The sequence below is a fragment of the Lingula anatina genome, chromosome 2, assembly GCF_051362555.1.
Source record: "Lingula anatina isolate TDL-2025a chromosome 2, LinAna3.0, whole genome shotgun sequence".
Lineage (NCBI taxonomy): Eukaryota > Metazoa > Brachiopoda > Lingulata > Lingulida > Lingulidae > Lingula > Lingula anatina.
Genome location: NC_141768.1, coordinates 2759527 through 2783073, shown reverse-complemented (window position 1 = coordinate 2783073; position 23547 = coordinate 2759527). Strand labels below are relative to the sequence as shown.

At 34.2% G+C, this 23547-nt stretch overlaps 2 protein-coding genes across 11 annotated transcripts in view; one reads left to right on the top strand and one right to left on the bottom strand.

The window, feature by feature from the left end:
* The window catches only part of LOC106166302 (uncharacterized), a 29597-nt gene extending 12856 nt beyond the window's left edge, over positions 1–16741 (bottom strand). For 2 of the 3 annotated variants that reach the window (XM_087005462.1, XM_013544833.3), the window contains exons 1-7: positions 16530–16741; positions 14748–14896; positions 12418–12545; positions 9542–9682; positions 7173–7268; positions 4043–4157; positions 1148–1269 (exon numbers count right to left, since the gene is read on the bottom strand). In XM_087005462.1, the coding sequence (XP_086861588.1) occupies positions 1148–1269; positions 4043–4157; positions 7173–7268; positions 9542–9682; positions 12418–12545; positions 14748–14896; positions 16530–16570 (792 nt within the window). In that variant the 5' untranslated portion in view covers positions 16571–16741. Of the gene's footprint in view, positions 1–1147; positions 1270–4042; positions 4158–7172; positions 7269–9541; positions 9683–12417; positions 12546–14747; positions 14897–16529 lie in introns of those variants that run through there. The other variant, XM_087005463.1, reaches the window with a different exon arrangement.
* Positions 390–22427, top strand: LOC106166313 (uncharacterized). 8 transcript variants are annotated; one of them, XM_013544873.2, is made up of 4 exons: positions 390–574; positions 17962–18579; positions 19754–19980; positions 20271–22427. In XM_013544873.2, exons 2-4 carry the CDS (start codon positions 17991–17993, stop codon positions 20466–20468), a joined length of 1014 nt encoding a protein of 337 aa, XP_013400327.2. In that variant the 5' UTR covers positions 390–574; positions 17962–17990; the 3' UTR covers positions 20469–22427. The 8 variants fall into 8 exon arrangements, with proteins under 8 accessions (XP_013400327.2, XP_013400312.2, XP_013400319.2 ...); XM_013544858.2 differs by lacking the exon at positions 390–574 and adding an exon at positions 9013–9041; XM_013544865.2 differs by lacking the exon at positions 390–574 and adding an exon at positions 10521–10684.
* Positions 22428–23547: the final 1120 nt, after the last annotated feature.

Below are 23547 nucleotides of genomic sequence, written 5' to 3'. Positions count from 1 at the left end.
CAATTATCAGCCCAAGTGTCAGCTTCCTAGTTAAACAATACTGCAATCTCATAATTATTTTCTCGCATTTCACAGGACACCTGTTCACAGACCCCCTGCCCTAGATAGTATGTGAGACAGAGATTCAGGTGAGAGGCCTGCCAGGTAGGAATACAAGTGTCACTCATTTCTAAAAGTAAATACATCTCAATATTCCAGATTGTTTAAATTAACGGAATATCAGCATAGCACTCAAATATTTTGCCAGCAATTTCCCAGGTTATTTAACCTAGCCAAGCACAATCAATACTAGGACAAAAAGTTGACGAGCAGCCAAAAAAATATAGCGGACTGAACTTCTTGACCCTGTTAACCCTCAATGATGTCAAAGTAAGATTCATCAATGCTTCCACACGAACAATTAGAATTAATCATTGGGGAAAAACCCCTGGTTTGATTCCGGTGGATCCTCAGAGACCGCTTGGCCACTTCCTTATAAATATCTCATCAACATATACAGCATTTAAAAGGCCCAAGACAGCTCTCTGCAAACCAACAGTGAATTGAAAGAAGTCCCATTGATACAGATCTACAGGTAAGTATTTCTACTATACTTGTGTGACTGTTTTAATTGTGTTTGTTTTGATGTGATTGTGCAGGCTTATTTACAGGGCAGACGAAGGATTATTATTATTATTATTATTATTATTATTATTATTTATTTGTTATTTTGTTACAATATTTAGTTCTGCGGTATCCCTAGGATTATTTCCATGAAGGTTGGAATTTATTAATAAGCAGGTGGTGAGATATCTGCAGGGTTTTCTGATAAATATAACAATTATTAAGACTGAGGAGGAGGAATACATACAAACTGAAAAAAAAAGACTGGTGACAGTTTTCATCACTGACATAAACAAACAACCTGTTATCACAAAATCTATATCACTCAAAATTATTTGTTATAGTATCAAAAATATCCTCTTTTGTATGAGATATTCTATTTTCTGAACAAATGCATCACTTAATGACTTATCATTTTAGCAGTATCAAACAGGTGTCTCTTAAATAAAAAAAAATTCCACAAGAATAAATGCAGTTAACAGCCACAACAAAATAAAGTATGCAATGGTCACATTCTTTTTTTATTTTTTTGTCCAACCCTTACCTCAGGAGCTCTATACAGTAAAGTCTGTAGTTCAAAGTCATCATAGTACAAAGAGACTTCATCATGGACACAGTGGAAGGCATTCCCAAAATCAGCTATCTTCAGACTAGAGAAATTGTGCTCTGAAATCAAAACATACTGGCTCAAAAAAACTCAATAAAAAATATACTTGCTAAAAAAAAATAACAATTAAAGCAATATCTTATTTTGGTTTTAAACCTTAACTTTTCAAAAGTAATATCAATTTCAATTTTATTAACAATAAACATTTTTCAGGCTCTTTCGTAAGGTCAAAAATAGATGGATGACAACATTTTTGTTTTATTTTTCAATTTGCGCTTTTCAAAAGTAAAATAGATTTCAATCTTACTCAAGATATATGATTCCTTTCACTAAATAAAAAAGACTAAATAACAATTCCTGCTCATCTTCACTTCTGTTACACGTATGGCAGAGGTGGTTCAAGATGTGGATGCAACAAGTGTTTTTCATTTATCAGAGAAAATGAACTGATTTCCTCTGCTGTGATAACACTTACTGTCCACAGCATGTACCTATCTAACCTGGCAGCCAGGTGATCTCAAGTGGCCTCCTCCATTATTTATTATTACAGGTAACACACAGTAAGAGACACTTCATGTAGCTAGTGAGGTATTCTAATGTGTTCATATTGGAAAAAAATTCTTCTTTTTCTTTCATTCTTTCTTCCTTTCTTTTTTTATTTATTTATTATTTTTTTTTTTTTTTGGAGGGGGGGTGAAAAGCAAGCTTAAAATTCCCCAAATTGTTCAGACAACAAGACTAATGTTGAGAAAAACTATAATAAAAGAAAAAAAAAACTAAAATAAAAAGCACTGTTGCCTGATTGTCATGTTTGTTGGCATTTCTTCACACGAGTGTAACTATTGTTTTAGTCAAAGTTTCTACATACTATGATACATATTTTGGCAATATCAAAATTTAAAGGTCTACCTTCCACCTATACGTGTTGCCTATAATGGTGCATTTAACTACTGATGCAGTATTGCCAATTTTACCTGAAGCTGACATTGTCAAACTGATGTGCACCAAAACAGGATCAAAGCAGAATGGACATATATATATATTAAGACAACAAAAATCCTTACTGAGCATAGTTACAGCAGCAGCAACTGATTAGCACTCCATCTTAATCAATACAGATGACTTAAGTTAAGTCCAGCCATTCCAGGAGATTCCAAGACTTCACTTAGAGTAGTTAGATGTTTATTTTCACAGTGGAGCAAGGTTGGGTGAGATGGTCAGATCAATCAGATAGTACCAATCTCCAGATGATCAAAGTAGATCAAAGGATCAGACTCCAGAGGGGCAAAGGTGGAGCCCTCTCCTGCACCCCATGTTGTTCTTAGAGCAATTACTCATCTGGCTATTTCTGAGAGACCTCAAGGTAATGATCAAACTATACATGCTAAGTAAAGTTAATAGAGCAATTTGGTACTTGAAACCACAATGGTAGTACTGTGGTGTCATTGGGGCACTTTGGATATTTTTATTTCTTTTATTCTAAATCAAAACATTATTAGTAGTCATCAGATGAGGTGTGTAAGAAGGATAAGTTGGATCAGTTTTGAAATAAATATCACAGGGCTTTTTAAATTTGTACTGGAAAAACAAAGCATTTACACCATTATATTTTTAATATCATTTTAAATCATTATCTAAATTATAATCACTATTGTATAAAAAATATTATATCAAACAATACAACCAAAATTATTTCTTTCAACACAAATCCAGACAAGATGATGATAGTCTTAATATAAAAAAGGATTGCTTTAGTTTCCATGACACAAGGTTATAACAGATGCACCAATTTTCTACCCCAGGGGATCAGACAATATTTTTCTGTGCTGGAGTTGGCCGGGAGCCCATGAATACAAACCCTGCTAATCCCTTCATCAATACTTCTCCCTAAAACCATCACCTGGCTGGGGCACAGAAAGGACATGGATCGATTTAGACTACCGTAATTACACATAAATTTTGAAATAGGGGATTTATTCTGAACATATTTACTGTTGAAAGATATATAATTTAGTGTTATTGATTGAAAAATAAGTTTTCTGAGAGGCCCAACTTGATATGCAACAGAGAATTTCAGAAAAAATCTTTCAGCAATTCTGCACATACATTTTATTTTAATCTTGAAAAATAAGTTCATAAAGTTCTGTTCGAATTAAAGAAATAGGTGCCGTACATTCTGTCCAGACACAGTTCCTCGTCATTTTTCTATTTACTAATGACATTTACCAGTCTCCCCTAAGTACCATTTTAATACAATCTACCGACTAATCCCTCATGATCCAATTGATACTGTCAATAGCGCTTTAAGGCCATGGATTGCAATGGAAAAGGTTAACAAGCAAACTACTTGTGTTAAGTGAATCAGGGTTTATGAGTTTATTAAAGTGTCCTTAGGTTAGCGTTACAGGCTCAATTTGATTATTCATCCAAAGAGATTGATATGCTGTCAGAGAAATGGAAACATTTGTCATTGAATTATGGATGTTAATCAGTGCGTAATGGGCATCAGAAATGGCTCAAGAAAGTTTTTTTTTTTTTAAATTTATCTTTAAAGTTGACACGCTAAATATAAAGATCTTAAAAAACCTATGAAGTAAAAAAAAAAAAAGAAGTCCAACACAACCTGTAAAATTATAGCTATTTATCAGTGTTATCTGATTAATGGCCAATAAAATAATCAATTTTTTTTATTTTAGCAAAAATCAGTCTATCTTTGTACCCTTTTTAAACCGTTGTTCTTTAAAGCTAACATACTTATTGAATCAACTCTCAATATTTTTTCAATAAAACATTCTTTTCATCCATCCTTAATAATCAATTATGTATTCATACCTGACTCTAAGAGTATGTTTTCTGGCTTAAGATCCGCATGGATTACATTCTGCTGTTTCAAAAACCCCAAAGCCTGAAGCAGTTTCACTGTAACTTTCTTCAGCAGTGGAATCATCTGTAATAAAAAAATACAAAAAAAACACCTAAAAGTTAATTATCTTATAAAAGATTGTGGTCATGATAAAAAGTACTCTTTCATGTGGAATAAAAAGAAAAATGGCAATAAATTGTGGCTTGTTCTTATCACTTTTTGTATAAAGAGAAAAAAATAAAGATGTCTGCTGTAATTCCTCACACCTGAATGGTACCTATTATTAAGGCGGACTGGACAGGCTTATTGTAAACACAACCTCAATAAAATCTAATCCAAGGAGGAGATAGAGACTATGGGTAAAAATGGTGGGCATTTCCCCTCTAAGGTTATCAGGAAATTCAAATAATTCTACAGCATCAAGGAATACATTTTCATGGTTACTCTTCAATATGACAATAAAATAATCTTTTTTGAGAAAACATTTAGAAATACATAGCATCCTTTTTAAAATATTTATTTCATTTAGAAAAAAGCAAGATGTCTTGATGTGGAGAAAAGACAGCATTTAACTAAGTTAAAGAATGTTTTCTGTTAAATTTATAAACCAATATGTGATTTGCTGTGAAGTATTAAGTGTGTCAAAAATAGAACAGTTATCATTAAAACATATATCAACCTTTAATTATATCACTCAATTAGATTGTTTCCACCTTTAAGTCATTACTAGCTCACCATTTAGATTAAAGGCACACTTTTAGGTACAGGTCTAGTAAGTCTCACCTGAGGTCATTCACCTTAACTTTTTTAATCTATTAAACCCTCTCCCTAATTAAGCAGAGATTACACTGGGTTTCAACAGAATCATTTAATTAATTTTCTTCCTTTATCCAGTTACACCAAACCATATGGTTGTCTCCCTTTCAAAATGCGCGTATGTAAAAAAAAACAACACAGTCAGGCATTTCCTATTTCCTTCCACTCTCCACTAAGGCTTCATAGCGAAACATGTGCCACATCAGATGAATAAACAAACCTCAAATCAAACACTGATAGTTTGCAACAATTTCACAATCTCCTCCCCACACCTGTGGAAATGTATAGTGCACAATTTGATGTCCAGAAGGATTAAATTTTCAAAGAGGGGCTCCGACTTTCATCTCAAAGCCAATCATTTTTATGGCACATTAACTGCGTCTCTCACAATCTTTGGTGTGGTTTTCATTTTTTTTTACAGACTAGATCCAAAAAGTCTAATCGCTGTCCTAACTCAAGTCTACAGTTTGAAGATCAAAACAAACTTTACTTTTGTACCCAGCCTTAATTCTGGTTCCCTAGAAAGCAAGAGTCGCCAGTTTTTCTACCACCGCTGAGTGAATAAAGTGGCAGCAACAGGTAGACTGCTAGTTTCCTATTACAATGCGACTTGGTGTCTGCCATCCTCTCAGAGAGAAAAAATAACACACAAGCCCATTAATTCTTTCACCATTAAGGAGAAAACCTGGTCAAAACTCTCTTGGAACTATCAATGACTCCTCTGGGTTTTTTTTTTTTTATTCCCACAGAATCTGTGAAACATTTCTATTACAACAATCACAAAGTGTACAGTACGGCAACATGGAGCATATTGAGGAATAAGAAAAAATTTCAAAAAATTAAAACATCATTTTCCAATATCATTATATACATCCATGATATTTTTCTAAGTCATCCACAATGCATGCTACTTTATAATTAAGGTGAATTCAACATATAAAGCAAATACAAAGAAACAGTGTTTCATTATGCAATGATTTATTAAGACTTCAATTATATTTAATGTCCTTTCTGCTCTAATATTTCCCAGTTATTAAAAGCTTCAAAAGCATTAGGCAGTATCATGTAAGTCACAATGACACTTATTAGCATTGTGAGGAGTGTGAGTTAACAAAAGGATCAAAAGAAGACGCAAGTGTCAACACGGAATTATGACGGATGAAAGTATTATGTCAGTTCTTTATCCCTGGAACAATGTGCGGCAATTTAAACGGCAGCATTACCCTAGTGACACTATCCCATGTGCTGCCCCTTAAAAGCTTATCAAACAATTATATACACACTGCTCAATTTATCTTTCATCTCTTAGCTAACAAGGGATCAATTTTCCAGGTTGCCTCACACTAATGTCTTCTCCCAGGAGATCCCACCTTATCCTTACAGGAATCATTCAGACAGAATAGAAAAGTTGCAAAAAGCTTTAAGGTGTACAATAGACCACCTGGACTGCCAACATCTCTCTCAACAGGTAGAATACAAAGAATTCAGGCCGAGTCATGGAAATGGTGGAGAAAATTAAAGGAAGCCCGGCGGAAACCTGGGTTGGACTTGTGCACAATTGCTGCTTCCTGTCTGTCTGTGATACAGTCAGCAAATAAAAACAAACAAAGGGAAGCGGAGCCCGGGTTACCTGAAATGCCTGTACATTACTGCAGCAGGGTCATTAGGAATTGTGCATGGCGATCAATAATAAGAGTATTATACCATGTCATGTAACCAGCCAACATCAAAACAGAGACATGATGAAGTATAATGCACAATAAAACACCAGGAAATTTCTGACAAAAAAACTAAATACATTTCAGAAACCATTTTTGAGCTGTCAATTCTGAGCATTTTTTTTTCTCTCCGTGTGTAACATAACTCAGCCATGTCAAAATGCAGTCACAATGAACAGTAAAGCACAATAAATCAGATGGATAGAGATGAAAGTGTACCAAAAGAAAAATAGCTTAACTGTGAAATTTGAGCCAAACCTAGGTAGCTAAACAATATCTACATCAAAATACACATGACATAAGCAGTTAGACACAATAGATCAAAAAGGTAATAGGTGCCCATGGATAAAATGACAATACAGGGAAATTTCACACATTTTTAAATAAAAGTGATGTTAGATACACAGAAAAAAAAGTGAATTTGAACATCATATCAATACAGCAAATTAGGAATAGTAATATCCTGAGCATTCTATGCTGTACCAAAAGAATTACATATGAAGACTTCACTCAGAGCACATTTCTGTTTTTTAATCACCACATTCGAATACCCAAACATATTTACCTGATTTTTATCTATTTTTTTGAAGTGCAGTGACAGAGGGGACGGGTCCAGGAGATCAAATACCATACAGTAGTGATTGTCCAGCATGAATGTATTCTGAAATATAAAGAAAACATTATGACAAAAAAAAAAAAAAAATGGGAATTTTTTCCTCAATTTATTTTTATAATAATATAATTTTTTTTAGATATAACAAGCACATCTGCAACTTACCTGTTATCCAAGGCAAAACTTAATCATAATTTTCTTCTTTCTAATAACAAATGACACTGACCAAATACAACCAAAAATAATAAATTTGAAACAAAAATTATTTTACCTTTACAACTGACAAATTTTCATCAATTGAGTGACAACTTTTATCATGAGTCTAGGATGTATAGAAAGTGACTAAAAAATCATCACATTGCAAAACAACATTCTTTTGGATAAAAAATGAATAAAAAAAGGGAAGCCTGTTTTGACAGAAGATTAGCAGGTTAGAGAGAGATAAGTTAGAAAAAGATGTTATCCAGGTATAATATACTTTAGCAGCTGTTATCTATCAAGTTTATGACTAATCATGTATACTTTGCAGTCTTTTCTTTTTTTTATTTTGGGGGAAGGGGGGGTGCAGACTAAAAAAATTATGTTTAGAATCAAGAATTACATACCTAGTTTTTCTTTGAATATACTTATTTTACACAGGTCATTGTTTGATGACAATTCTTCTCCATAATTCTTAATTTTTTCTTAAATAGATTTAACCTTTTGAACTTTAAGATTTCCTATCATGACTCATTTTCATTTTTCTTTTGAACAAAAATTGCTGACTGAAAATGGTATTTATAAATATATTCATATATATATCTTTTTCTTTTTTAATAATTAATTCAAGCTGTCAACAATCATTTCGAAGAGCTTCAATCATAATGCAAGTCACTGATATAACTCAATAATTCAACCAAGTTATGAATCAATTAACTGGATATCATCAACAATTAGTGTATCGTATCATATTAAGTAGTGCATTTTTTCTTCATGTGTGGTTATCTAGCAAAATAGGGTCAATCTGGATAGTTAGTCTTCTCTCTTCGGGTTTCTGCAACATTCTTTTCCGATGTGTCATGGAGGCAAGGTGTCTTCACGCGAGCGCGAGTAATATGTGCATTACGCATGCAGGAACACTGTGGGTCTGCTAAATTTGTATGCTGTATCGCGACCACGCCCGACACCTCAAACCTTCATATGTGTGGAATGAGGTGGTTTGGGTTTAAAATACAGGTGGGTAAACCTGTGTGAGTTTGCAGTGGGGTTCTGGAGATGAACATGTTTGTATTATAAGTATTGCCGCAGGATCAAAAACACCTTGTGAAGAGGCAATATTTCTATTAGTCTGACCAACTTCTCAATCATGGAACCACAGCAAGAAACAAAAAGGGTAATTTGTATCTTTTAACAATATTTTTTGTTTCAAAAGCATTAGAGAAAAGGACATTTTGTTTAACTTTTAGGATAAATGGCAGAGAAAAAAGGGTTTGGATTACAAACTGCAACAGCCATAGCCAAAACAATAGGAAAGAAAAAAAGAATGCTGCCAAGAATAAGAATGATATATATTGTTCTAAAATCACCAGTTTGGCAAGAAAATGTAGTTAGCAACAATTGCTATCCATATCCAGGTGTGTGTGTATTCGTTATCCATGGGTGTGGCCAGATAAACTATCACCTTAGGTCCAGGAAAGGCATTGCGAAAATGATGGACCCACAAAAATGTAGCACCATAAATGAAGTACAAACACATACATATATTACATAGAAATATTTCTTGTGGCATTAAGAGGGGCAGACACTGATCAGGATGGTTGACTTGACGGAACAAAGACAGAGGTTAGTTCTGTATATATATGCTTCTATCTACTTCTATCTATACTAAGAAAAGAATTAGGCATACTTGTATAAATTAAGTGAAAATATCTAAAATACATAAGAAAGGACATAATTAAGGCAGTTAATTTTTTATTTTAAATTGATGATAAGGTAAAAGAAAAAACAATCTTACTTTTCTTTAAGCACTGAAAGTAATATGTGTTTGGCACAGAAACATTTTGGTTCTCAAAATGATACAAAAGTCAGAACCAACTCGTTCATTTTTAATAAAAAAATTTTTTCCTTGGTTAGTAAAAGGTTCTTTCTAATTTTTTAATGACTTTCAGAGATAGAACATGAGCTAGAAAATTAAAGGACCTTGAGTAAACTTTGCAAGTAAATTTTCACAATATAAATATACACACCTTTTTTCAAAAAAAAGATTCAATTTTAAAAATTCAGCTACTTGTTTTTTTTTTTAACTTTTTGTCAAATTCGATAACAGTTAATATATCAATTACCTGTAATCTTAAGATTGGTGCCAAGTGGTAGGGATCAGCTTGATTCAGGCGGCGTATACAGTCACTCTCCTGGGCACCTATAGGCTGAAAGTTGGTGTGGAGGACTTTGATGGATACTTTAACCTCATCTTTAAAGGTGTCCTAAAATATCAATTAAAAACATTGATGAGAGTTTTTTTGTTTTTTTTTTCTAAGTTACTGGATAAGGAAATGAGTTAAAATGTAGTTTCTGCATTTGAAATTGATTCCTCTTGATCTTCAAAATTTTCTCCTTTTGTCATAATTTTAAGAGAAGGAAATTAATGTAAAATGTTCATTTGAAATCGATTCAAATTGATCTTTAAAAAAATTCTTCTTTCATAATTTTTACTGATAACTTCCATCAGATGGAAGAAGCAAAACTTGTCCTTAACTCACTTTTCAATAAAAATTGCAACCACCTTGTTTATTTATCAAGTCAACTTATTTCACAGTTGCACTAATAATCAATAATGATTAAGTCCTTAAAGGATTGGCAACATCAAATAAAGCTAGAGGTTTTTAAGAAAATATCAAAAAGAAAGGAATAGTGTCACTGTTCTTGGTCAATAAATAAGACTGCTGATGTTGTTGTCCATAAAATCATGTTTACAACAGCATCCGCAATGTGAGCTAATGCCTTTATTTCCATTTATTTAAAGTCAATTTTTCATCTTTTTTTCATCGTTGTCTTTTCTAACTTGCTATGGTTGGAACAAATACTATGGGCCTGCGGATATTATTATTGTTATTAATAAAAGTCATGTTTATAACAGCATCCACACAGCCCTACCTCCGCCATTGTTTCTGTTTTGTTTTCTCTTTTCTTTTTTGTTATTCCTAAAACAAATCATCTGGATGTGGCGTCTGTGGTTTTCCTAAATACCTTTGATTAGGACAGCAAATAGAACACGTCCCACGTGTGATTCATAAAGACATGTCACCGAGTCATGACGCAAGGACGGCCACAGGCAAATAAAAGGGGAAATGTGATGCACAGGTACTTAAATAATGCCCATGACATCAATATTAGATTTCACTCAGCTAGAACTTAGGAGATATTTGCATGTTGCAAACTATAAGTGAAGCTGCTAAAGATACTGGTCTAGAGTTCATTAAAATAAGGTAAGTCTAAACAATATTTTATTTTTCAACTTATAAAACCACCAAACCCAAAACTGTCACAGGTGGATTTTTACTATCAGGGCCATTTTAATTTGTTTGATCATTTTGATAAAAAAATATGGAAGGGCAATTTTTTATCTCTTGTCTTATCTGTTGGTCAAAGGTGGGTTAGGCATAACATTCTTTTATGTTTGAACATGATGCTTTAGGGAATTGCTCAATACAATCTGCATTATTATTTCTTTTAATGTAGACTAAAAAAGCTCATGCCTGAATCAAAATCCTGATACAATTTCTTCCACTTCCAGGAAAATTTTTAAGTAACATAATATAAACAAAACTGGATGTGTTAAATATGATATTGTTATGATATAAATGGCAACCTCATTTGAAGTAAAAAATGAGAAGCATAAATCTAAATCAACCAGGATTTAATTATTTGACACATGCCATGGACCAATGAGAAATAGCAGAGTAACACGATATCTGTAGCCACGTGCATAACCTTCTGTCAAGAACAATACTAGCTTCTTACACTCCTCCTTCACAATGTCAAAAGAAAAACATGTTTTTTAACTCCACCTCACATATGATAAAAGGTTTTTTCCCCCATTGTATCACCAGTGTCAATATCAATATCAACTTCAAAGTAACTTGTGGACTATTGGTAAAGAAACACTTTCAACTCTCAGCTACTCCTGCAATGAGGGACCACACAAAGACAACAGTTGACGGAGCATTACAAGTTGAATATCCTGAGCATGTAATTAACACTGCACTAAATATTTGTACAGGTGTCTTGTGTGTGCCAGCACACGTACTTATCATATCTATTATCTTCTGCAGATTAAACATATCAAAATGAGTGTGAAATTGATGTGTACTTAACGTTGACTTATCATGAAAAATCAATGCTTTTTAAATCTATATTTCCTTATGCATATTGGCATAATTTTTCATGTTCTTTTTCTTCATTAGATACACAATGGACTTAATTTCAGAGTGATGATTGATAATAGGTTTTATAACAATAATCCAGGAAATCAATTAGAAACAATTAAACCTTTAATCTTTCCTTTTGTAAACTTCATCCAGCGCCATTATTACCAAATGTAGCAACTTCAACAGCTCTTTGTGTACTAAGAGACATCTATTTACGTCCAATTTTATACAAGAAAGACCAGGCGAGGTTACGAACTGTTAATTTTCACTGTAAATATTTGTTTGTCTTGGCAAATGTGAGTTATTATTTCACATGTGGACCGGTCACCTTTATTTATATACCTTGAGATCTCAGTTCCACCAACAAAGCCAATGTTAAATAATGTAAACCAGGGATCCTATTTGTATTCTTTGAGTTTAACAAGGCAAAAGTGAAGGGTTAAATATAGTCCTCTGTAGCTAACATTAGAAAGTACCACTGTAACCAGATGTATGTCACTAAAGTAAACTCTATGACTTCTTACTAAAAATAGCAAAAATTACTGATAAGAAAAGACTTGTATGTACATGATCATTATATTAATGCTCTTTTTATCACTTTTGGGAATAACTAAATATTTTAATCATGCAAAAACTTGATAATAGAAAATTTTTAAAAATTTAGTAGAGAGAGAAGTATGGAAAGAGGCTGTATCTCTGAAACTCCAAAATCTCACATTTTCAAAGAACAAAGCCTAGGTAAACATTTTGTTTACAATAGAGTGAGAACTACAGGTGTTATTTTATCTTACCTGTGCCCTGAGAAAAACTGAAGACTGTCCTTTTCCTATCATCCCCAAGAATTTATAGCGCTGTGCCAGCAGTGGTAGGGTGCAATCGGGATGAAAACAGCCCTTCTCATCAGTATAGTGGACAAGACCTGAAAGTGAAGAAATATCATGGGACTGTTAGTTGATACATTTTCTTCACTCTAAATGAGTTTGTTTTAACAAGCATTACAAAGGTGAAGGGGCTGCTGTGAAAATTAAAATATTATCAATTCATCAAATTATCAACATATTATCTTTAATCTCTTTTGCTTTATTTTTTCATGTACATCAACTTTTTATTAAATTTGCATGTTGGTTTACTTATCTTCTTTTGTAATCATGAAATATCAAAACTGTAAATAAGTTTGTTTTAACTATGGATACCAAAGAAAACTAAACTTCAAGGGCAGGTGTGAAAAATTATCAACCACTCAACTTTACAACATTATTTTTTTATGTATTTTGATTTATTTTTAAACGTTCAACTTTTAATTTAATTTACATGTTTGTTTATTCATCTTCTTTACTTATTCAAAAAAAAAAAAAAAAGAAAAGAAAAGCCACTAGATCAAGCAGAACTCGTATCTTAGTATTCCCTGGTGTGTTGAGTTTAAAGTGCTGAACAAAATCCCCAGACCAAAGACGCAAAAGAAATAAAAAAGCACAGTGGAAGATGATGACTCAGCAGAGAGTGAATAACCAGTGGATCTTGATAGGGTCCCAGGTAGCATCGCCTGGAGCTAAAACTTGCTCAGTCAGAAAATGACTGACAGAGAGCTGCAGCATCGAGGGGCTCTGCACACTGCGGCGGTGCACTCTCTCTCTGTTGTCTTAACCAATCCCAGACCAGCTCAGTGCTCAGAAAAAAAAATTGGAGAGGGGGGGGAGATTAGGCTGTAATTGATTGTCTAATGTTCTGACACGGGCAAGTTGAAGAACAGCACACATCTAGGCACTACCATAGCCTGCACCAGTCACCTGTTGATCTCTTCACCTCGCCAGCAGGACATATTCCTTTATGTACACACGCTGCCCTATGCCGAGGCTTAGTGCACAGACTGCAGTACAATACATATAACCAACGTGCTGCACAGCAAAGGTAAACAATGAGCTCCTCGCTCCAAACCCTGGCATCTGGCCAGTGTATAGATTTAAAAAGCAGATTAATCTAATTGAAAGCAGAGAGTAGCGACATCAGCTTTCTGAGAGGAAGAGGTGGACAGATTATTTGGTGGTTACATAACTTTATCTAATTTCCATAGTTTCATCACATCAGGTAGGTTATTGATATTTTATTCTGTACATTATGTGTGAGAATGGGGATTGTTTTTAAATTAAGAAATATTACCAGCTCTGTTATGGCAGTCTCCCTGGTGAACATAGCCATTACTCATCACTCAAAATGACATGTTAGGCCTCACATAGCCATTGATTTTAATTTATTACTTTCATTTAAACCACTGTACCATTTTGTCAGGCAATTCTCTTATATGTTTAAGGATATCAGCTGGGCATGTTATATGTACATAATAACAATGTCCTGTTTGAGTGTCATTGTTGGCAATTTTCCAAGTGTTTACTTTTCAAAGACCTTTAAACTTTTCACTTATTGGATCGTTGTTATTTTAAGTTGACCTCAGAAACAAAGACACTGTTCCATCTGATCTTATTGATAGAATCAATAATGTAATGAATTCTTTATTTCAAATCAATATTTGTTATTCTTCTCTCGATTTCAATTCAAATGCCAGTTTTAAATTTTATATTAGGGAGCAACATAAACACACTGTTCATTGTTTTTCCACACAATTAACCTTTACACATATATGTTAGACAAGTTATTACAGGACACAAAGAAAAATACAAATAATCAAAGCTTTTAAAAACCTTATGAGATTAAGGGCAATATATAATGGATTCATAAACAAACCTATCCAGTTTTTTTAATGTAGTAAAAATATATTTTGTTAATGCGATGAATATATGTAAAGAAAGCCTTCCTCAGTGGTAAGAAAACACCATTATAAACAGCGATCACAACCTCAAACTTAAACCAGACGTGTATGATTAAAAGAAATGGAGGTCTTAGTTTACTGTGATATGCTTTCCATCACTTACTTGAGGAACTAGTTTTCTATTATGTTTTTTCACTTTTCCTGCCAAAACTGTGTTTCTGCTTTTATTAGCTCCTTATCAGTTACTTAGTTAATTAAATGATTTTGGCTATTCAAACTTTCTACCAATAACATATTATTAAAAAACACAAATTAAAAAAAAATTAAATATTATATTTTTTTTTCTCAAATACTAACCACGGTTAGGATGTGCCTCTGGAACCAAGACAGATTTCTTAGTATTTCTCTTCTTGTGTATCCTACTGTATAGATTCCCCAGCCCACCAGTGACATAGGCCGAGGTGTGCGTAAGTGGGGGCGGGATTCGAACAAGTACGTCCCTGGACCTAGAGAAGAAAAAAATTGAACAACTGAACTGTTGTCATAAATGATAAATCAAATAATAACTAAGGCATATTGCTGCATCAAAATATTTTGACTTTTTTGTTTTGTTTATAAAGATATGGTGCCTGGATGCACTGTCTGATCACAAAATATACCAATAACTTTTTTTTCAATAGTCAAAGATAACAGACTGATAGGCCAGCATATCTATGATTTAAGCAAAGTATTCTTCTTTATTTTAGGCAAATCTAGAAATAGTGCCAAATCTTGTCACACTTTGCTTTATCTTTAATTTTATACAGATCAAAACTTGGCAAGGGCTAAATGTCATGACATAATGATGATTTTTCTAAATCGGTTATTCAATTGTTCTGAAATAAGCTTTACCAGGTACTTCAAAATCCCAACTAACATTTGAAAAAGACCCAAAGGTAAGGTTGTCAATTTACCTGTCAATCAAGCTTTAAGATAATAGTTCACTAAATATTAGATGTAGAAATTGTACCCTGGGAAACCACCAAGATGAAGCACTGACAACAAATCATTGCCAAAAATAACAATGAGAAAACACTGTTTAGACTTTAATTATGTTGAACAGAACCATCTATGATCACACATGCCCCACTCCCAGTCTTCTTCAATGTAAATCTCTGGGTTCCTAAAGGTGCTTTCCCAGAGATTTAGATCGATCTAAAGATTAAGTTTTAGATCGACCTAACTCCCTGGGGGTTCAGGCTAAATTGCAGTCAGCCGAGCAGACACCATAGTTAATTACCCCCTTACAGCTTTTAGTAGGCGGGACAGACGCTTAAGCTGACCAAGCTGACAGTAATCTAGTGAGACTCCCCACAGGGATAGATCGATCTAAAAATCTATGGAAATGGGGTGTAACTAAATTAACTCAATTCCCATGGGTAAGAATTTTTTCTGTTTACAGCATTGCGAACACTTCATAAGTATGTGTATTCTAATTTTTCTATGAATTATTTCGGACAGACTTATTTACAGGTGTTACACAATATTGTTAAAATGATATACACATTTCGAGTATTGTCATGTTTGCAACTGCTGTTTGTATAAGGAAAATATGACTGTCACTTGACACTCATCAGCTACCTACTGATCAAGTAACTGTTCGTTAAATGTGAAATGTGACAGCTACTCCCATAATGTGCTTGACATTTCCTTATCTCAAATGGTATTGTTTGTTTTGCACTCATGTACAGCTAGCTACGGAGAATGTAGCCTAAGATGTAGGGTTTTTAAACACTTGGTTCTACTGTGTCTCTTTTGCCGAATTGTGTGGCATGTATACACTTTGATGTCATTGTTAATCCACTATCCAGAACCTTATTTTAAAAAAAATTTAAGTTGCAATTCAAACTGTTGCTAGTTTACTCTTTTGATGTCCCCAAACATCGACTACTCATAAACATGGCAATGGGATCAGAATACTGTTTGACACATTTAAAAAGGTAGTTGTAGACATTCGAGCTTACATTATGTGAATCTAGATTCTTATAAGAAATTAAATTAAGAAAGAGAAAGAGGAATAACGCGATGCGGAAACCTGCCTTAGACTCGTTTGAGTTCTTGTTAAAACAAAAGCAATATATATAAAACATAAACATTTACCTCATAGGAGGCTGAAAACACCTTATTTTGTTGCTATCCATTGCATAAATTTGATGAGCAAGTGACTACATCTTAATGACTTCCGAATTCATGGACACAGCAACCTAATCCACACATTGTTCAATTTTGTGGCGGCCGCCATTTTACAATCTCGCGAGAATTTTTGACAACGATGACGTCTTTGGTGGCAGTTTCAACATTGTGAAGTTGACCTTGGATAAACTTAGCTGTTTATTTGTGAAATTAGAACAAGCAATCAGATTTTAAACCATTTACTAGAACATCTTGTCAGTGGAAATTTGTAGAGTACACAGATAAATTTAGCATGCAACTTGCTACTCTTGTCAGCGGCTCTTAAGTCTCTAGGGACGTGCATGGACCTGTCAAAAACTTTTGGAATCACCTTTGCCGTGATTGGTTCAGCGTGGTGTAAACAGATGATCTCATCAAAACACAAAGCGTAAGCTAAATACCTTCAGTAGAAATTCTGAGCTATGTTTGGGCGGGAGAAGTGTTGACACTGAGGACAAAGTTCAGTAAGTCTAAGTTCGATATAAACATGAACTTGTATCTTTTTTTCACAATGCCAAGCCTCATTTTATATCCGTTTTATTTACCTGCGTAGATTACATCAGATTATGGACGGGTTTGTTTAGATTTGGCGCACTGAGGATGAAATTGAAGTTGATATCGATCATGTGCAGCTAGCGTGTCGCTGTCAGCATGGATTCTGATCATGTTACAGCGTTAATATTTGTGGACTCGCCTTAATTAGCTTTCAATTAAGAACTATGGTTAACTTTCACAGGTGAATTAATTGGTATTTAATTACGATCTTTATCACTGTTGATCGTTTTAGGGTGTTTCAATGAGTTGATTGTTTTAGGGAGTTTTTAATGAGTGTATAAGTATCATTTTGATCGCTTTTTATGATTCAATTTTTTTATGGTTCCAAAAGATTTGATTTAGATGTAATTTTCTGACACCCTCAACAAGTTTTAAGTTTTGATCATCACACTGCTTGGCAGTTAACTCCAATATTCCCTGTTTATACCTAAAGTTTAACTAAAACATTGTTGATCGTCAAACCCAAGCTTTTGATTTTTACCTCTGAAAAAAATTGCAAAACTTGAGACTGTTCAGAGACAAAAATGGGAATACTAGTATTTGTATTTATCAAAATTGCGTGTACATTTTTTTTTTCGTATGTATGTGTGATTTTAATATTATGATTTGTAGCCTAAAACATAGCAACTTGTGTCTCATCTATATGTATTACGTAGACAATTGAAAGTTTAAACCATTTCAAGATTAATCTAATCTGTTTGTGGGAAATACTTCATGGAAAATCGAAGGGGTGAATCTACAAAAAAAAAAAAACAAAAAAACAGAATTTCAAAGAATTTAATTAGGTGTTTGCTCTATTTTTCAGAATCAGAGCTGCAATAATAAGATGTAAAAATGGAGAAAGACACTGAAAAGACAAAACCCCATCCATTGCACAGAATTCACACAGGAGATAAACATGACCAAAGGGTAAAAAGTCAAGAGCTGTCACCTCTTTCAAAACGAGACAGTGGCTATGCCTCACCGGGTAATGTTCTACAGGAAAAGTCACATTTCACATTTGGAGACTCCTCAGTGATGTGGGATACGGAGACTACCTCAGAAGATCAAGACCAGTTGTTTGAAGATGAACCACAAGGAGCCTCAACTCCAGTTTCACAGCCTATCGCAATTCCCCGCAGGTCACGGTCACAGCGCCGCTCAGGCGCTAATGCACCCCTTTACCAAGAAGTGCCATCGCCACTTGGCCTTTCCCCCAGCACCGCCCGTCCAGCGCCATTATTGCACCGTTTTTCTACTGGATCCTTTCCCCAAGAATTCTTAGACCACGCTACAGGGCGCCAGTGCGATTGTCGTGAGGTTGGCACGCAAACCACGCACATCGCAGGACAGATGATGACACATGCTATTAGAGGAGAACTGGTGTTTGAACACGGACCTCTGTGTGGGGCTTACGGGATCACAAGAAGGATCAGTTTTGTTGGTAAGTCAAGTCATATCAGTTTGATGTCATAATTATTATACTGCAACTGTATAGAAATTCTACCAGCTTCTTGATTCAACATCATTTCACCAAAGATAGACATTACAGTATTAAGATCCCATTTGAATATATATATATATATAAAGAGACAAAAACAATTATTATCAAATTGCACAATCACCTGTAATATGTATACACATTATAATTAGGATGAGCCATACAATTTCTAAAATGTCAATGAGAAAAAAATATTTATTCTGTTAAGTTTCATTTTATTTACTATAACTGAATTGTATGTAGGTGGTGGAAAATGTGAAATAAGCTTGTAAATCCCATTGGTGTAAAAGTGAAATGAGAATTAAGGTTAAGAAACATGAGAGTTGGAAATTTCCCATGCTCCCACATTAATGCACTTGAATTTATGTATTTGTGGTTTTACTGAATTAAGATTACCAAGTTGGGTGAACCAGTATAAAATAACTATTAGTTTACATTAAGGTTCAGGACAATCAAACGCTTTTATGCTCTGAGGCTCTTATTAAAGATGACCCACGTTGTGTAATTTTCCATTTTATCTGATACAACTTGCTCAGCATGTGTTGATTTATGTTGATAATAATGTCCCTATGTCACATGTCATGCCCTGTGTATGTGACTACGTTGAGATAAGATGGGTGACAGGGTAAAGCTTTGCCAAATTTCTTGTGTCATAATGGAACAGTTGGTCATTTTCACTGAGTTGGCAATATTTGTTTTGATTGGGAATCCAATTTACATATTGATCATAGTCACCTGTCTATTGCAACATGCCTAAACTTGAATGGGAATTTTCTTTATCGTGTTTAGTGTTTGAGGTTGAAAGTTTTCTTGTTTATAATTGAAGGATTTAAATGTAAATTAACCTCTAATCATGTAAAGATAAATCCAGTAAAAAAAGGAAAGTAGTTTTCCTTCAATAAATCTAAACTGTCATGATGTCCTCATACAGAAAGTAATAAAATTGTTTCATTAGTTGCTATGACACTGAAAAAGCATGTATAAACAGTAGATAGGAACTTTGTATTGATCCATTTATTTAGTTATTTTTTTAAAATATCAAAATTGAACTAATCGGGAAGGCTCCATGCGTGTGTTTGAGTGTTGGTTTAAGTTTTCTGTTTTAAATATTTACCAGGCAATGCAGTTGAACAGATCAGACTTGGACATGGTGATGTGGAGGATGAAGCAACAAGACAGAGAACCGACTCCATGCCTTTGCCTGACATCGTCCCTGTGTCTCGGGGAAGAGCAATGTCCGTCCCCGCTCTCAGGCGCATCCGGACAGAGTCTGAAATTGGCCAGGAATTGAGGAGAATCAGTGACGAGTTTCATTTGTCATACAGATCTGAATACCAAGTACCAGTAAGTTCACTTTGTTTCTTCTCATTAGACTCAGAGCAGTGGCGATGTATCTACATGTAGACTACATCTGTGACTTTTTTATGGTATCAGATTTTGTTTGTTAAAAATGATTGATCTTATCTTTGTTATTGTTTAATTTTTTTACCCATTTTAAGTAGAGCAAAGTCTGCATTGCAGTAACATCATTATTATCATTTTATCAGAAAGGTTGGAAAAACAGAAACAACAGACTTTGTCATCAGTTATGTGAGAACATGTTATAACAATTTTATCTGATTTTTCTCTTGCAGGAAAGAGAACCGCAGGACCAGCAGGCCTCATCTTTTCCAGGAACTGGACACCATAACGTAGGTTTCTTCACCAGAATTAGACACTTCTTCTCCCAGCGCCGCCTCGTAGCACCTCAGCCTCAACGACAAAGACGATACACGGGGGACGGTCTGGTGCATCATGAACAATCGGAGCCTTCTGATTCAGAAGAATCGTGACAGTTATAGGCTGCTAAGTCAGAGACACGTACATGTTTAACTGTTCACTGCTCACAGGTTTTGTTATGAAAGTTTTCAAAAAAAAAAAATTCCAAACTTGTTATTATTATAATTATTAACGTGTATTATGAAAGAAAGGGGAGATTTTTCATCACTTTCAGATGGAATGGTGCTGTTCCGAAATGGGACTTTTCCAGAGATGCCTGTAAGCTGGCTAGTATAAGGATTGTGGTCTTCCTTCTAAGAAGTTGGATGTTGTTGTTGAGATTACTACAGTCAGGAATGTTTTGATAAAAGAATATTGATCTCAATCATAAAGCCATGATGCAACTGTCAAATTGTTTTCTTGTACAGTTTGTGTAGTATTTGGTGCAGGGTTTGAGAAGACTGTTAGTGTACTCTTGTTCTCTGTCCCAGAGTCTAGTCATTGCCAAAAAAGAAGTTGGGACTGGTGCAGAAAATCTACCTAGTAGATGTTATTGAATTTGGACGTCTGCCTCATTGTTTTTCAATTGACATTTTCACACATTTCCATTTTATAAAACATTTCAACGATGGTAAAAGCAATGGGCTTTGAATCAAATGAACATTTCTTTTGTATTGATGAAATTTTTATTTTTTTAAAGCTTGGTGTAATATATTTGAATCCTTTATATTGAATGAGAATTGTGGAGAGAAGAAAATGATTGCCAATTTTTTTAAGATGGAGATTTCATATTTTTTCAAGGCATAACGGATTTCCAGTTTAATGCCAATATGTATGATGAATGCTTGCCAGGTCGGCACATGTCAAAAGTTTTCCAATGATCTCATGGACCAATATATAAAGAGTCCAATAATATTTTGTTTTTGTTTGATTTTTAGTTCTACATGTATATATTGATTCTTCACTTAATCATTTTCACTATGCAATATATAACCCTGTACATTATGTTTATACACATAGATGGCTATAGATATATATATATATAATACCATAGAAGCTTCATGTCAAGGATTTTTTTTTAAACTACTGATGTATTTATGGTATCTCTAAAAATTTACACTTATGTCCTTTTTGTGATGGAATCCTAAACCAGCCTCACATTTTACTGTCACTTGCCAATTATTCAATTCCAAGCAAGTGTCACCTACTATCTCTGACAGAGTTTAAAGACATTCAGATCAGTTAGAGCAAATAATTGATATTTTTTAAGTGAGAGTAATGTCATTGTTGTAAAGATAATGTGAGAACAACTCGAAGGACATCAGTAGCAATAATTTGGTCACAGAAAATGTTCATTGTTTGTCGTGATTTCATGGTCATAATATGTGGTTGGTTAAATAATACATGCTTGTATATATGTAAATAGTGTTTATTTGTGTGAATATAAAGATATAGAAAAACATTAAGATGGGGCTAGCATTGCAATTTTATGTGCAAAAAGCCAGTTTTGGGCTAAGTTGAGGGTACTTTTCAATCAAGGGAGGAGAGTTTTTATAAGGAGTTGGCAGACATTTTATTGGACAAAAAATTCTTACGGCCTTACCAACTTTCAGTCTCAGTTTGCAATTTTTTTATTACAGAAACACTTTTATATTGGTTACAACAGTATTGAAACACTTTTATCTGGAATGTAATGATATTGTTTTTGTTCCTGGTAGTGTGAATTTATTTATACTCATGTGTTTGTGCAATGGAAATCAGTCACCTGTGTTTTGTCTCAGTATATGTTATTTATTTATTTGCTTTTCAAGTTATCAGTATCATATCAGTTAGTTCTGAAATCATTGAAATGCCAGTATGCGGTGAAGCTGTTTGGACTTTGATCAGTTTTTTTTTTTTTTTTCTGTAGAAGAAATGTTCCGTTCTTTGTACATCCGTGCCATTGTAATAATAAATGGTGTTTGGACAGTGTATCCATGAATTCAACTTATAATAATAAATTATATTAGCTGACATTAACAAATAGCATTTTATTTTATTGTCACTTTATTTATTTCAATCTATCTCACTGTATAATATACTTTGTATATACACTAGTCCACGTTTTTGTCTATGTAAAAGGCTGACGTGACCATACAGATCGTTTGTCAGTCAAGAAAAAGCTTATAAATCTTGCAGTTGTAGTCTTATCTAGGGTCCATAGAAAAGATCCAGGGTCTACGTCGAGAAGTACACACACACATATGATGGTTTGAATTAAATTCATTTTCATTTAGTACTCGGAAACCTCATCTCTTTGTCTGCCTGTGTAACACTTGGCTGCGGTCCAAACCACAGATAAGACGTAGACATAACAATAATGGCCCGTCTGTTCGCCGTTCTACCTTGTTCAGGTAATAATTACAGTGAAGACATGCCCCAACGGCTTTCCTCTGACTTGACACGAGCCGTTTTGGCAACAACCCAAGGCCCTCTACCCTTATCTAAACAGTGTCAAACGCCGTCCCTTTGCTGACTGTACCTTCCTACGGCAACTCGACGCGGTTCTGTGCCGAACTCAGTCGTTTAGGACAAGATCTATTTTTGCCATGTATTTTTCTCATTTCTATTTTCTTCTCTGTATAAATGGTTGATTTTGCAAACGGGCATCAATCATAATAATGATATTTTGGACCCGTTCACGATCTCCTCGCCACGCGTCAGAGAATAGACCCGATCACTGACACGCTTCCAGACGCGATCATCTGGAGAGAGGTGTGTTTTCTGTAAATACAGCCGAATGGGGAGGAGTAACACTTAATTTATTTTTCTTATACCACTTATAACAATAGGCGTCACCGAGTTAATACGCTACTACCTATAATAGAGCAAGCAAGACGAAAGAACTGTTGACAAGCGCTTTTTACCATGAAACCCGACACGTGACGCTCATTTAGGCAGCTTATGTTAAAGCACAAAAAGGTCGATCCAGGTTTGGCAATATTCCAGGTGCCTCCTTAAAGGGTCCAGGGTTTCTCCAAAACGCCATTTACTTGAACTGTCGTTGTTGTAGAAAATTTTAACCGCAAGAGATTATTAACCGTCTCCCCACAACACCTGTGACATTTGACTGTTCTTTAACCGTTGTATTTTTCATACATTTAATCATACAGA